The sequence below is a fragment of the Gadus morhua genome, chromosome 8 (assembly GCF_902167405.1).
Source record: "Gadus morhua chromosome 8, gadMor3.0, whole genome shotgun sequence".
NCBI lineage: Eukaryota > Metazoa > Chordata > Actinopteri > Gadiformes > Gadidae > Gadus > Gadus morhua.
Window position 1 is genome coordinate 3,871,347 of NC_044055.1, and position 12,500 is coordinate 3,883,846.

The 12,500-nt window shown below is 53.3% G+C and overlaps 1 protein-coding gene across 1 annotated transcript in view; it reads left to right on the forward strand.

Annotated features, from left to right (window-relative positions):
* Nucleotides 1–10,511, forward strand: part of basp1 (brain abundant, membrane attached signal protein 1) — a 25,890-nt gene extending 15,379 nt beyond the window's left edge. Inside the window, exon 2 of the mRNA XM_030362701.1 lies at nt 9,775–10,511. Within this exon, the coding sequence (XP_030218561.1) occupies nt 9,789–10,451 (663 nt within the window). The 5' untranslated portion in view covers nt 9,775–9,788 and the 3' untranslated portion in view covers nt 10,452–10,511. The remainder of the gene's footprint in view (nt 1–9,774) is intronic.
* The last annotated feature ends 1,989 nt before the right edge of the window (nt 10,512–12,500 follow it).

Here is a 12,500-nt window from a genome sequence, read left to right on the forward strand (position 1 = left end):
TCGCCCAGACTTCCTGACCTCGAGTCCAGTGGAGAACAATCTAGTTACACTGCTCTCCAAAATCAAAGCTGTGACTCACACACAAACACTCCCAACACTACCAACACTCCCAGCACACTGGCTAGTGTACACACATCCTTGACTGGATTGGTGAGTGTGTTTCTGCACTTCTCGGAAAACATCAAGTGAAAGAATCAATGAATCGAAACCAAAACGACAGACGGTCGTTTTGGTTTCAGAAATACAGTTTCTGAAACCAAGTTATGCAGAAATAAACAAAAATATGTTCCGGCTTTAAGTCCACCAGCCACAGTCCCGGGACGATACTGTTTCTTTAAGGGCAGCCCGCGTGTTTACTGTTTGCATAGCTGAACTCTCCCACATGTTGTCTCAATGGCAGCCTTGAGCCTGACAGATAGCTGCCTGCGCTAGCACACAGCGCAGCCCCGGGGTCAGGGGTCACATATTTCTCAGACTGCCCTCATCGCTCGTTGATAAACAGTGTGTGTAGTGTGTGTAGTGTGTGTGTATGTATGTGTGTCTCTGTGTGTGTGTGTGTGTGTGTGTGTGTGTGTGTGTGTGTGTGTGTGTGTGTGTGTGTGTGTGTGTGTGTGTGTGTGAGAGAGAGACAGTGTGTCATGACAAGGTTTTGTGCGTACTTGTGTTTGTCAGGGTTTGTGTGTGTGTGTGTCAGGGTTTTTGTGTGCGTGAATGTGTCAGGGTTTTGTATGTGTGTGTGTCAGGATTGTGCGTGTGTGTGTGTGTGACAAGATTGTGTGTGTGTGTGTGTGTGAGAGAGCAGAGTTTATTTATGTGTGTATTGGCTGCGTGTGTATTGGCATGTGTGGGTTCTTCCTACTGAAAGTAAAATATTTACTCTCTGTTTAGCACACACACACACACACACACACACACACACACACACACACACACACACACACACACACACACACACACACACACACACACACACACATAAACACACAGAATGAGTTATTCTGAAGGAGTGGTGCTTTCCGTGATGCATAAAACACGGTTCCTCGTCACAGTGGAACAACGAGCGGAGAGGCCATCGTGGATCTGCTATGAGAGAGCAGACGGGAGCAGATGCCCGCTCTCTCCCAAGCTCGCCTCCGTCCGTCCGTCCGTCCGTCCGTCCGTCCGTCCAGCCCTGAGGTCCTCCGGCGGATGTCCTGCCATTAGCACGGAGGAGATCCAAACCGTCCGTCCACAGCCTTGGATCGATCGAGCTCATCTCCTCCCCGCGGCCATCAGGGATGTTTGGAACGCATCCAGCGCTCGATACACCGAGGGGGGGGGGGGGGGGGGGAGTGGCTCGTGGGAGTTGGACCCCGGCCAAGGGGAGGGGAAGGGGAGGAGTTGGAGAGCAGGAAGAGGGGAGGGGAGAGAGAATTAGAATCAAGCAAGCAATCAATCAACCGCTGAATTTGGAACTTTATTTTACGTTGTCTTCACCTCGTGAGGTGGCTTGAAGGCTTCAGTTAAAGTCGTTCTCACTTGTCTTTTATTGAACCACGTTCTAACCGGGATGAGGCTTCTCGCGACGAGGCGTGTATTTTCCAAGAGCTTGGCAGTAGAAAAAGGTGTCTCAGGGAATGAACTTTGTCATTTGATCCTCCAAGATTTGACCTGCGACGGCATGAGGAAGCCTCAGCGACGGGCCCCGAGGGGGGGTTGAGGGTCCGCGTGTCGTAGCGACACCGGAATGTAAACAAAGTCTGTCTCCCCGGTCGGACCGGTTCCGCCACGGAGCCGACCAATCGGGACGCAGACACGTACCTCACCACCGAGGCCCAGAGGGTTAAACAACGTAGTCACCGCCAGGGTCATGTGACAGCCGCGCCGTGTTTAGGGAACTGGAGAAGAGGAAGAGGTCTGGGGAGGAAGTGTTCGAATTGGATTCGTACGACCGGTGCTGCCGGGTGTGAAGCCGCCGACGTGCCTGGTATCGCATGGTGTCCCGGTCTGCACGTTCATAGATCACCTCACAGAGTGATGCCTGACGAATGCACGAGTGTGTGTTTTGCTACGGGGGTCGTAACTCGACTGATGGTAACCACGGTAACACTGAAAAGAGTCCAACAGGAACAGCCTTCCAACCGAGGGCCGTTTGGAGACGTCTGGCGTTCAGAGGATGTGGTCTCTGTAGCGTCTCGTGGTCCTCAAGTCACACCAGACAGCAGGGCGGGAGAGGTTATGGTCATTCGGTTTGGATGTCGAATATAGTGAAGAAATAATGATAAACAAAACTTGGATATACTTTTGGCCAACCTTATAGAATGTCAAGAATGTCAAGAATCTGACATTATTTAAACAATCAACAAGACAAAGACTTTCTTTTCTCTGTTCATGGTGTCCGTGGCGGTCATAGAAAAGTGTCTCTGGTCCTCAGTACAACCGTATTGTCTGAGCCCATATTTGCCTCTTAATATTCTCTGTTTGTTTAAATGATTGCCTCTCCTTTCATAGCCGTCCCTTATCTGTGGGGCGCTGTAAACGGCTCGGTGCCGCTGTCACGTTTATGGCAGGTAGATTAGTGAGCGTGCTACCATGTTTGCTCTCCATCTGAGGCTCGGCGCTCTCAGCAGCGATGAGAAGACAGCCGTTCCACGGCTGTCTTCTCATCGCTGCTGAGAGCGCCGGGCCACGGCTGGGACCGCCTGGGGTCATGGTGGACAGGCCACGATTGGTTTCAGGACGGACCTGAATTTAGTGTATGACACACCTCTGATTAAGGTGTCAGCTCAATGACTTCATAGAATAGTAAGATGTAAACATGTCCCAAATGGGGTCAGTGAACGTCCCCACAAGCTGGCGAAAGGTACCCTGAGAGCTAGTCCAATGGTTTAATATTTGACCCTCCCTAGACCCTCACTACACACACTAGATGAAGATTTTTCGACGACCATGACCATGAGAAGGAGGGGTAGGGGTTTGTTGGCAGACCTCAAGTCCATATCCAAATCCACCCGAAAGTGGCATCATTGGGAGATGTTGAGGATGGTGGATGGATCAGGCGACTGATCAAACTGGTTGGCTGACCTGTACATCACACATCTGGTTGGACCCTCCCACTTGTTTTACACAGCGCTGGTACACTTCTCCCAAAAGGTTCATTTAACTCATTGATGTGATAGGGCCCCAGTACACTGTGTGGGTCTACCAATGTATAATGCTGTTGGGATTATATAATGCTATTAGTATTATATAATTCAGTTAGTATTATATAATATTATTAGTATGCACCGCAGACATTGGAGAATCGAACGCAGTACCTTTGAACTGGGAATCGAACCCGTCCCATTACTTTCTTCCATTTATGTTCTGGTTACCTCTGTGTGCCGGTTCCAATCCCCGGGCGTTGGCTCACTACTTCTGCCAGGGCCCTTGAGCAGCATCCCGCCCACAGAGCTGGGCTTGGCTTGGTGGGGCTGGGCTTCTGTTCTGGGGCAGAGATTAGGATTAGATTAGAACACAGATGACACGTTTCACCACGGGATGACCAGCTTCATTCAAACTATCTAACCCCAGCTCGTCTATAACCAGCGGCTGCGTTGGAGGAGCTGGAAACCTTTGATGTTTGTGATGCTGACTTACGACACTGTTTCACATGTGGCCCGCCCCAGGAGACCTGATCAACGACTACAGGTGACGGCCTGGCCTATTAGACTTAATTAAACTCCCTGGAGCCCCTGGGAGTGGGGGGGGCGGGCAGGCTGGGGCATGCCCCAGAACAGAGCTCCAGTCTGGGGTCCCTGCTGGGGATGGCTCCCTGTGTTATGGAACTTTCTCCGCCGTTCTCCGTCCGGTTCCCAGATGAGTCCGTCACTCTGGAGAGGCGAACAGTTCAGCTGATTGAAACGTTCAACGATGAAACTAAACCAAACCTGTTTTGTACAGGTCGTACTTCTGATATTTTTTTTATGATTTTATTAATTTCCTGGATCGAGTTAAACGGTAAATATAGTTTACTTTTATTACAAGTAAATAATAGATAAACATCACGTCTCTTACTCGTTTCCAATATCACATTTAAAGATCAAATTAAATCCACAATAATACCGACAATATACAAGATAAGCCGTCGGTATCAGTTTCCTGATTCAGTTGGCCGCTGAGCTGAATTCATCAGCGTCAAATCAGACAGAACACCTCATCGCCGTCACCTCCCTGACGGAGCTGAGGACTCAGGCCTGTAGATACACCGTCACCTCAGGGGTCGGAGATGAGGACTCAGGCCTGTAGATACAACGTCACCTCAGGGGTCGGAGATGATGGCAGACTTCCAGGCTCTCTCTCCCTCTCTCTCTCTCTCTCTCTCTCTCTTTCTCTCTCTCTCTCTCTCTCTCTCTCTCTCTCTCTCTCTCTCTCTCTCTATGTCTCTCTCTCAGTCAGTTGTGACAGGACGAATCAGTCCCTCAGTGCTGTGTCTGGGAGTGGGGGGGGGGATGTTAGCGTTAGTGTAGCGACTTACAAAACAAACCTCCGTCCTCACGTTTGCTGACTGGGAAGAAGACAGCCAACTTTTTTCTCCACTCAGTGAAATAGTCACTTTATTTATTTTTTAATTACCATCTGGCTCTAGGAGGCCTACAGGTGGACTGCGGAAGTTGGGGATTGAACCCACAACCTTTCAGCTGGTAGTCAGCACCCTGAACACATTGTTAATTGAGTTACACAAAACTCAAATGAAGGAGTTTCCTTGTTTCACTGTCACACCTGCCCTAACCTGAGGTCCTCCATCGCATACTAAGCATTCGGTTCCCCTAGCTGGATTACCCACAATGCCGAGCTGGACGTGTCAGCCCTTCCTGTGCAGGACGTGTTAGGACTTCCTGTTCACAGAGGAAGTTTGTGACTCAGGCTCCCTCTCACAGCCGGGCCCCAAGAGCCGATTTGCCCTGTAGGTCCGTGACTCAGGCCCCAAAGAGTGTTGGACGTAGCGACCGGCACTAGGAGAATAGCTCCCAGCTGTTGACATTACAACAATGCGTCAGCTATTTCTATAGCCGCAGCGTTTCCTCAGAGGTCAGCAGGCTCCGAAACTCATTCACCACAGAACCCGCCCCAGCATTCCCCAGATAAGTGAACCACTGCGAAACTCTTCAACTCTGAACCATCTGACGAGAAGCCATGTCGTCCAGGAACGAGGGGCGAGTGTTATGGTTAAGGTGTTCCACTCCCAGCTGAAAGGTACTTGGTTCCATCCCCAGTGTCCGCATTCTACCTGTGGTCATCCTAGAGCAAAATGCCCTCTAACCCCTACCTGTCCCTTAATGACCTGACTCTGTACTGTTTAACCCCTACCTGCTCCTTAGTGACCTGTCTCTGTACTGTCTAACCCCTACCTGCTCCTTAACGACCTGACCTGTTATGGTTAAGGTGTTCCACTCCCAGCTGAAAGGTACTTGGTTCCATCCCCAGTGTCCGCATTCTACCTGTGGTCATCCTAGAGCAAAATGCCCTCTAACCCCTACCTGTCCCTTAATGACCTGACTCTGTACTGTTTAACCCCTACCTGCTCCTTAGTGACCTGTCTCTGTACTGTCTAACCCCTACCTGCTCCTTAATGACCTGTCTCTGTACTGTCTAACCCCTGTCTGCTCCTCACTGATTTGGATTCACTGTAAGCTGCATGACAGAGTAGGAAGATGGCGGTCGCCGTTGTTGTAAAATGGTGGCTCCTGAATGCCATCTGAACCCAGGAGGGCCGAGACCACCGACTGTAACCACGGTTGTTTGGCTGCCCTTTACTCTGCTGTACCAACAAGCCACTGGGGAGGTGGGGGGGGGGTGGGGTTGGTGCAACATCCCATAATAGTCGTCTGGTAAGCCGCTAGCCCTCATCGTGTTGAGAGCAACGCTGCCGTCGCGAGCGAGCTGGACGCGAGTCAACTCACGGCGGCGGCGATCAATAGTGCTTCCACCAGTAAGCGCTGTGTCAATTTGTGAATTGATCAGCTAAATATCAATGTGTGTCTGTGTGTCTGTGTGTGTGTGTGTGTGTGTGTGTGTGTGTGTGTGTGTGTGTGTGTGTGTGTGTGTGTGTGTGTGTGTGTGTGAGAGAGAGAGAGACAGGTAGATAGATAGATGGAGAGAAGGGTTGATGGACGGAGAGACAGGTAGATGGACAGAGACGGATAGACTTATGAAGAGACAGGTAGACGTACGGAGAGACAGGTAGATGGGGAGATGGAGACAGGTAGACTTATGGAGAGACAGATAGACCCAGACTTAGGTAGATGGAGAGATGGCGAGACTAGTAGACGTAGGGAGTGACAGGTAGACGTAGGGAGAGACAGGTATCCGTACGGAGAGACGGGTAGAGCCAGAGTTTGAACCCCCTGCCCCGGCCTCGGTGATATAAGACTCTGGTGCGTCCGGCTGATTTAACGCGACCGTGTTTTACGCTCTGAAGCGACGAGCACGGAGGAAACTGGAGCAGAAAATCTGCCCGCCTCTCCGTGCACTCAATCAGACCGGACAGGGGAGCAAGGCATGCTGGGAGGGGGCATCGGGGTCACCGGGAGCGACGGAAATGTTCAGGTGAACAGAGTTCAGGTCAGACGAGTGCAGCAGCGACGGATCATCAAACACGTCCTGACAGCACGGAGAGCGGTCCTCAAAACGTTCTCCAGGGTTCTACACGGCTCCCAAACGTCCCTGTGTCTCTTTAATGTCCTCACATCCCAGACACATGTTCACATGTTCAACTGTTTCATGTCCCCGTAGTGGGGGCTAACCGCTAGCTAACAGCTAGCTAGGCCACGATTGGTTTCAGGACGGACCTGAATTTAGTGTATGACACACCTCTGATTAAGGTGTCAGCTGAATGACTTCATAGAATAGTAAGATGTAAACATGTCCCAAATGGGGTCAGTGAACGTCCCCACAAGCTGGCGAAAGGTACCCTGAGAGCTAGTCCAATGGTTTAATATTTGACCCTCCCTAGACCCTCACTACACAGTACACACACTCGATGAAGATTTTTCGCCAACCATGACCATAAGAAGGAGGGGTTGGGGTTTGTTGACAGACCTCATGTCCATATGTCTCTCTCTCTGTCTGTCCCTCTCTCTCTCTCTCTCTGTCTGTCTGTCTCACTCCATCTCTCTCTCTCATATTTTCTGTCTGTTTGTCAATCTCTCTCTGTCTGTGTGTGGAGGTTTTCTTCCAGAAGCAAAACACTGTGTTAGACCCATGGACATATTGAAGAATGGACAGCGGACTGAAAAATGTCCGCCCATTCATTCCAATGAAAACTGCTCAATGGTGCAGAGGAACATCTTGGAGAGATTTGCTTCCGCATCATGGGCGCCTAGCCACTCCCTCATGCATGACGTGCCGGATGCAGAAATATTCTCATTAACTAGCATTATTAGCATTGTAGCCTCATCAGCGAGAGATCTGAGCGTCGCATTGTATACCGAAAATAGTATAAGTTAATAACTCTCCCCGATGAATCTCTCTATGTGATCTTTAAATTACACTCCTGCCATCTGGACAACAAGATGGCTTCTCACTTCTCACCCAAAGCTCGAGGCTAGCTCTCGGTGCAAGGAGAAGAGTCAGGGTTTGTTTCGATCGACTGTGAAGGCCGACATGTTGCTGTTGGCGTTGTCTGACAAAAAACGTTTTCATTGTTTGAACCGTCCTGTAAGACAACACAGAGTCGAGACAGTTACGAAGACCCAAACGTCTTCATCGCTGGTGTTTCTTTGTCTGCTGCGGTGACACAACGCCAACAGATCCTCCGAGACGCGACCTCATCGCTGGCCGTCACGTCTGCCACCGATTGGTCGATGGTTGGCAGGTTGACTGAAAACTCTTTTGTTTCCGTGGAAACATCGCTCCTCAGTATCCGTCACGCCTTGGCCGCGCTCCCCGAGGCCGGCGTTACGTAGCCAGCGGGCCGCGGGGCCAGCGGTGCTTCCTGCCAAATAACGAGCCCTTTTGTCTTCATGTAGCGCCGCTTTGTGTCTGCTGGGAACAAGGGGCGGCATTAAGTCCGGGCCGCCGCGGCCTGGAGGTCCCATCGTCCGGCACAGCCGCCCGTGTCTGGAACGACTTAGCATCTGTGTTAGCATCTGTGTTAGCGGCGGGGAACGTCAGCGGGGACAAGTGGGTGAGGTTCTTCACTGAGTGGCGCGGCGGAAGTTAGCATCTTGACGAAAGGGTCCTAGAGACCGAGGAGGACTTCATGAAGGACGGACAAAGATGGCTCTCTTCCTTTGTCTGTTGTTCGGCCACCAGGCACTGGGAGACTGGGCAGGCCAGTGGGGCTGTACTGGTGTTAGTGGTTAACAAGAACAGAGAGGTGCATTGGGCTGTACTGGTATTAGTGGTTAACCAGTACAGCGAGGTGCACTGGGCTATACCGGTGTCAGTGGTTAACCAGTAGAGCGAGGCCTGCTGGGCTATACTGGTGTCAGTGATTAACCAGTACAGCGAGGTGCACTGGGCTATACTGGTGTCAGTGGTTAACCAGTAAAGCGAGGCCTGCTGGCCTATACTGGTGTCAGTGGTTAACCAGTAAAGCGAGGCCTGCTGGGCTATACTGGTGTCAGTGGTTAACCAGTAAAGCGAGGTGCACTGGGCTATACTCGTGTCAGTGGTTAACCAGTACAGCGAGGCGTGCTGGGCTGTACTGGTGTAAGTGGTGGGTGGCCACATGGCCTCCACTGTAGAGGAATCCATAAAGGGAGGATGTCTTTGTATTGACTGCGGGGATGGAGTCTTCTGGTTCCTCCCCTGCTTATTATAGAATGTAGAATGTCCCTCTCCCCCTATAGGGTAGAGTCTGTCGGGGGGGGCTTTAGGGGCTGAAGTCCCCCCCCCCCCCCACGGAGGAGACAGATGGAGGCGTTGTGTGGAAAATCAGATCAAGGGAACCAGAACCGTACGCTGGGCCAAATAGTCCACAGGTGGACGTGTGTGAGCAAGAGGATTAGAGCGTATGTGTCAGTGTTAGTGTGTGTGTGTGTGTGTGTGTGTGTGTGTGTGTGTGTGTGTGTGTAGATGTCAGTTTATGTGTGTGTGGGTGTGTTTGGGCTCTGTGTGTTTGTGTTGTGAGGATGTCAGTGTGTCTGTGTGTGTGTATCCTTGAGTGTGTAAGTGTATGTGTGTGTATGTGTGTGTGTTTTAAGGATGTCAGTGTGTGTCTGTTTTTGTCCTGTCCTCAGTATTCTCCACCTGCTGTCCATGATGCTTTAAGAATAGAAACCTCCAGTCGATTCCCTGTGTTTAGGATGATGAAGGGGTGAGGTGGTGAGGTGGTGAGGGTGAGAGTGATGGAGGGGTGAGGGTGATGAAGGGGTGAGGTGGTCAGGGTGATGAAGGGGTGAGGTGGTGAGGTGGTGAGGTGGTGAGGTGATGAGGTGGTGAGGGTGATGAGGTGGTGAGGGTGATGAAGGGGTGAGAGTGATGAGGTGGTGAGGGTGAGAGTGATGAAGGGTGAGGGTGATGAGGTGGTGAGGGTGATGAAGGGGTGATGGTGATGAAGGGGTGAGAGTGATGAGGTGGTGAGGGTGATGAAGGGGTGAGGGTGATGAAGGGGTGAGGGTGAGAGTGATGAGGTGGTGAGGGTGATGAAGGGGTGAGGGTGATGAAGGGGTGAGGGTGGTGAGGTGGTGAGGTGGTGAGGGTGATGAGGTGGTGAGGGTGATGAAGGGGTGAGGGTGATGAAGGGGTGAGGGTGATGAAGGGGTGAGGGTGGTGAGCGCTGGTCTCACCGTGCCCCCCTTTGTGTTGCAGAGTCCGACGGCACCATGGGAGGCAAGCTGAGCAAGAAGAAGAAGGGCTACAGCGTCAACGACGAGGCCGGCAAGGAGAAGGACGCCAAGGCCGCCGGGGAGGAGAGCGAGGCGGCGACCGGGGACGCCACCGCTGCCACGCCCACCGCCGACGGCAAGGAGGCTAACGACACGGCGGCCAAGGAGGCCCCCGCCGCCACCGAGCCCGAGAAGAACGACGCCAAGGAGCCCGAGAAAAACGACGCCGCTGCCGCAGAGCCCCCGGCCGCCAAGGAGGCGGAGCCCGCCAAGGCCGAGGAGAAGCCCGCCGCCAAGGAGGCGGCCCCGCCCGCCGCCGCCGTCAAGGAGCCTGAGCCGAAGGCCGCCGCCGCGCCGACCCCCGCTGCCGCTGCGCCCGCCGCCGAGAAGAAGGACGAGGCCGACGCTAAGAAGACGGACGCCCCCGCGGCTCCAGTGGTGAAGGCCGAGGCGCCGCAGCCCGCCGCCGCCGCAGCCCCCGAGCCCGCCGCAGCTCCCGCCCCCGCCCCCGCCGCAGACCCCGCCCCCGCCCCCACCCCCGTCGCCGCAGCCGCGCCCGTCGCCAACTCCACGCCGGCGCCCGTCGCCCCTGGCGACGCGAAGGAGCCCGACGCCACGGAGACGCCCGGCGCCGAGAAGAGCGTCGCCGTCCCAGAGTGACGGACAGCTGTCACTCAGCCCCTCTCCCCCCCCCCCCCCTCCGTGAAACAACCACAGAATGATGAAGAAACCATTGAATTAGCCCCGCCCATATTACCAGAATAACCATGATAATAATAATACCTGTTATGATGATGATGATGATGATGATGATTGTGATTTGATGAAGGGTGAGCATCCGGCGGCCGCCATCTTGGGAAGAGTGGGCCACGCTCAGCGGATATTACTACTATTATTATTGTTATACTTATTACGATGTTTTATTCTATTTTTTCTGCTGTAGTATTTGAACTTTGATACGAGTCGATGTCTCCCATCTCCATCCACCCTCCCCCCCCCCCCCCCCCCCCCCAGACCCCAACGCCCCCTCCTATTGGACCACCCCCACCCGGTCCTGGTGCTGTGTCGGCCCCACCCCTGGGTGCCCCAGGGGGGGCCCGGACCGCCGGCTCGGGAAGGAGGGGGGGGGCGGAGAGAGGCCCTGGGGGGGACCAGGAGCATGGTCGCGTCCTGACTCAAACTCTGACACAGAACCACCTCCTCCTCCTCCCTGAAGCCCTCACCTCCTCTCTTCAGTCTCCTCCTCCTCCTCTCTTCAGTCTCCTCCTCCTCCCTGCAGCCCTCACCTCCTCTCTTCAGTCTCCTCCTCCTCCTCCTCCTCCTCTCTTCAGTCTCATCCTCCTCCTCCTCCTCCTCCTCTCTTCAATCTCCTCCTCCTCCTCTCATCAGTCTCCTCCTCCTCCTCCTCCTCCTCTCTTCAGTCTCCTCCTCCTCCTCCTCTCTTCAGTCTCCTCCTCCTCCTCCTCTTCTCTTCAGTCTCCTCCTCCTCCTCTCTTCAGTCTCCTCCTCCTCCTCCTCCTCTCTTTAGTCTCTTCCTCATCCTCTTCCTCTCTTCAGTCTCCTCCTCCTCCTCCTCCTCCTCATCCCTTCAGCCCTCTCCCCCTCCTCATCCCTTCAGCCCTCTCCCCCTCCTCCTCCTTGGCAGCCATTTTGGTGCCCCCGTGCCTCCATCTTATCTCTGGGCTCCCTGTGCGGCGGGCGGTCGATGGAGGGGGAGGAGGAGGAGGAGGAGGAGGAGGAGCATTGATTGGGAGGGATATTTCATCCAGGGGGGTTCTGGGTTAAAAATAGGCGTACCTCCTCCGCCTGCACTCCTCGCTCTCCACCGCAGAGCGCTGCCCCCGCACTCACACATGAAGTCGTTAGGAGCGTTACGGTCGTTAAGACAGTGATAAATCCCTCGATGGCGGCCGGACACCTCGCCACACGCCCCCCTGATAAACCGTCCCGCCGTCTGTCTGACTCCAGGCGCTCTTAATGGCCGCCTGTGTTTACGTTAGCAGACGTATCTACCGTACACCAGCACTGGGACCCACCCACGGGGGCGCTTGTTTAACCCCGACTGAGCGGCGGAGGGGAGGTGCTTACCACCTCGGGGCTAGGTGCTAGGTGAGTTATGGTCGGCGCTGGGTGAGTTATGGTCGACAGGACGGACCGGTGCGGTCTGGAAATCCGAGCAGATTCCCAAAACACAGTTTACATAAAAGGCTGCGGGTCTGACCTCCTCTGACCAGATCACACGGGAGGATCCTATTCCTGTGATGTTCCAGCAATATTCCCATAATACTCCCTGAATGTTCCTGTAATACTCCCAGAAGGAGGTTACGCTGTCGGGGCCGGAACCATAAAGAGACCCCTATGTGATCACTACCAACCTTTTGGAGACACGTTACCATGGTCACGGTAGCATTATGGGATGCCATGGCCATCCTGCATGGGAGGAGACCCTCCAACCCCCCCCCCCCCCCCTTTCCCCCCCCCTCCCCGCTAACATGATACATACATGTAGGTGTGCATATACCTGTACTACACCTGTGTACATGTAGGAGTTTATATAGACCTGTATATATATGTAGGTGTCAGTAGACATATCTACACGTGTATATTTACCTGTGTATAAGTATGTGTATACAGACCTAGATATACGTAGGTGATTATATTTACCTATATTTAGGTGTATATATTTACCTATATATGTATAAATATATA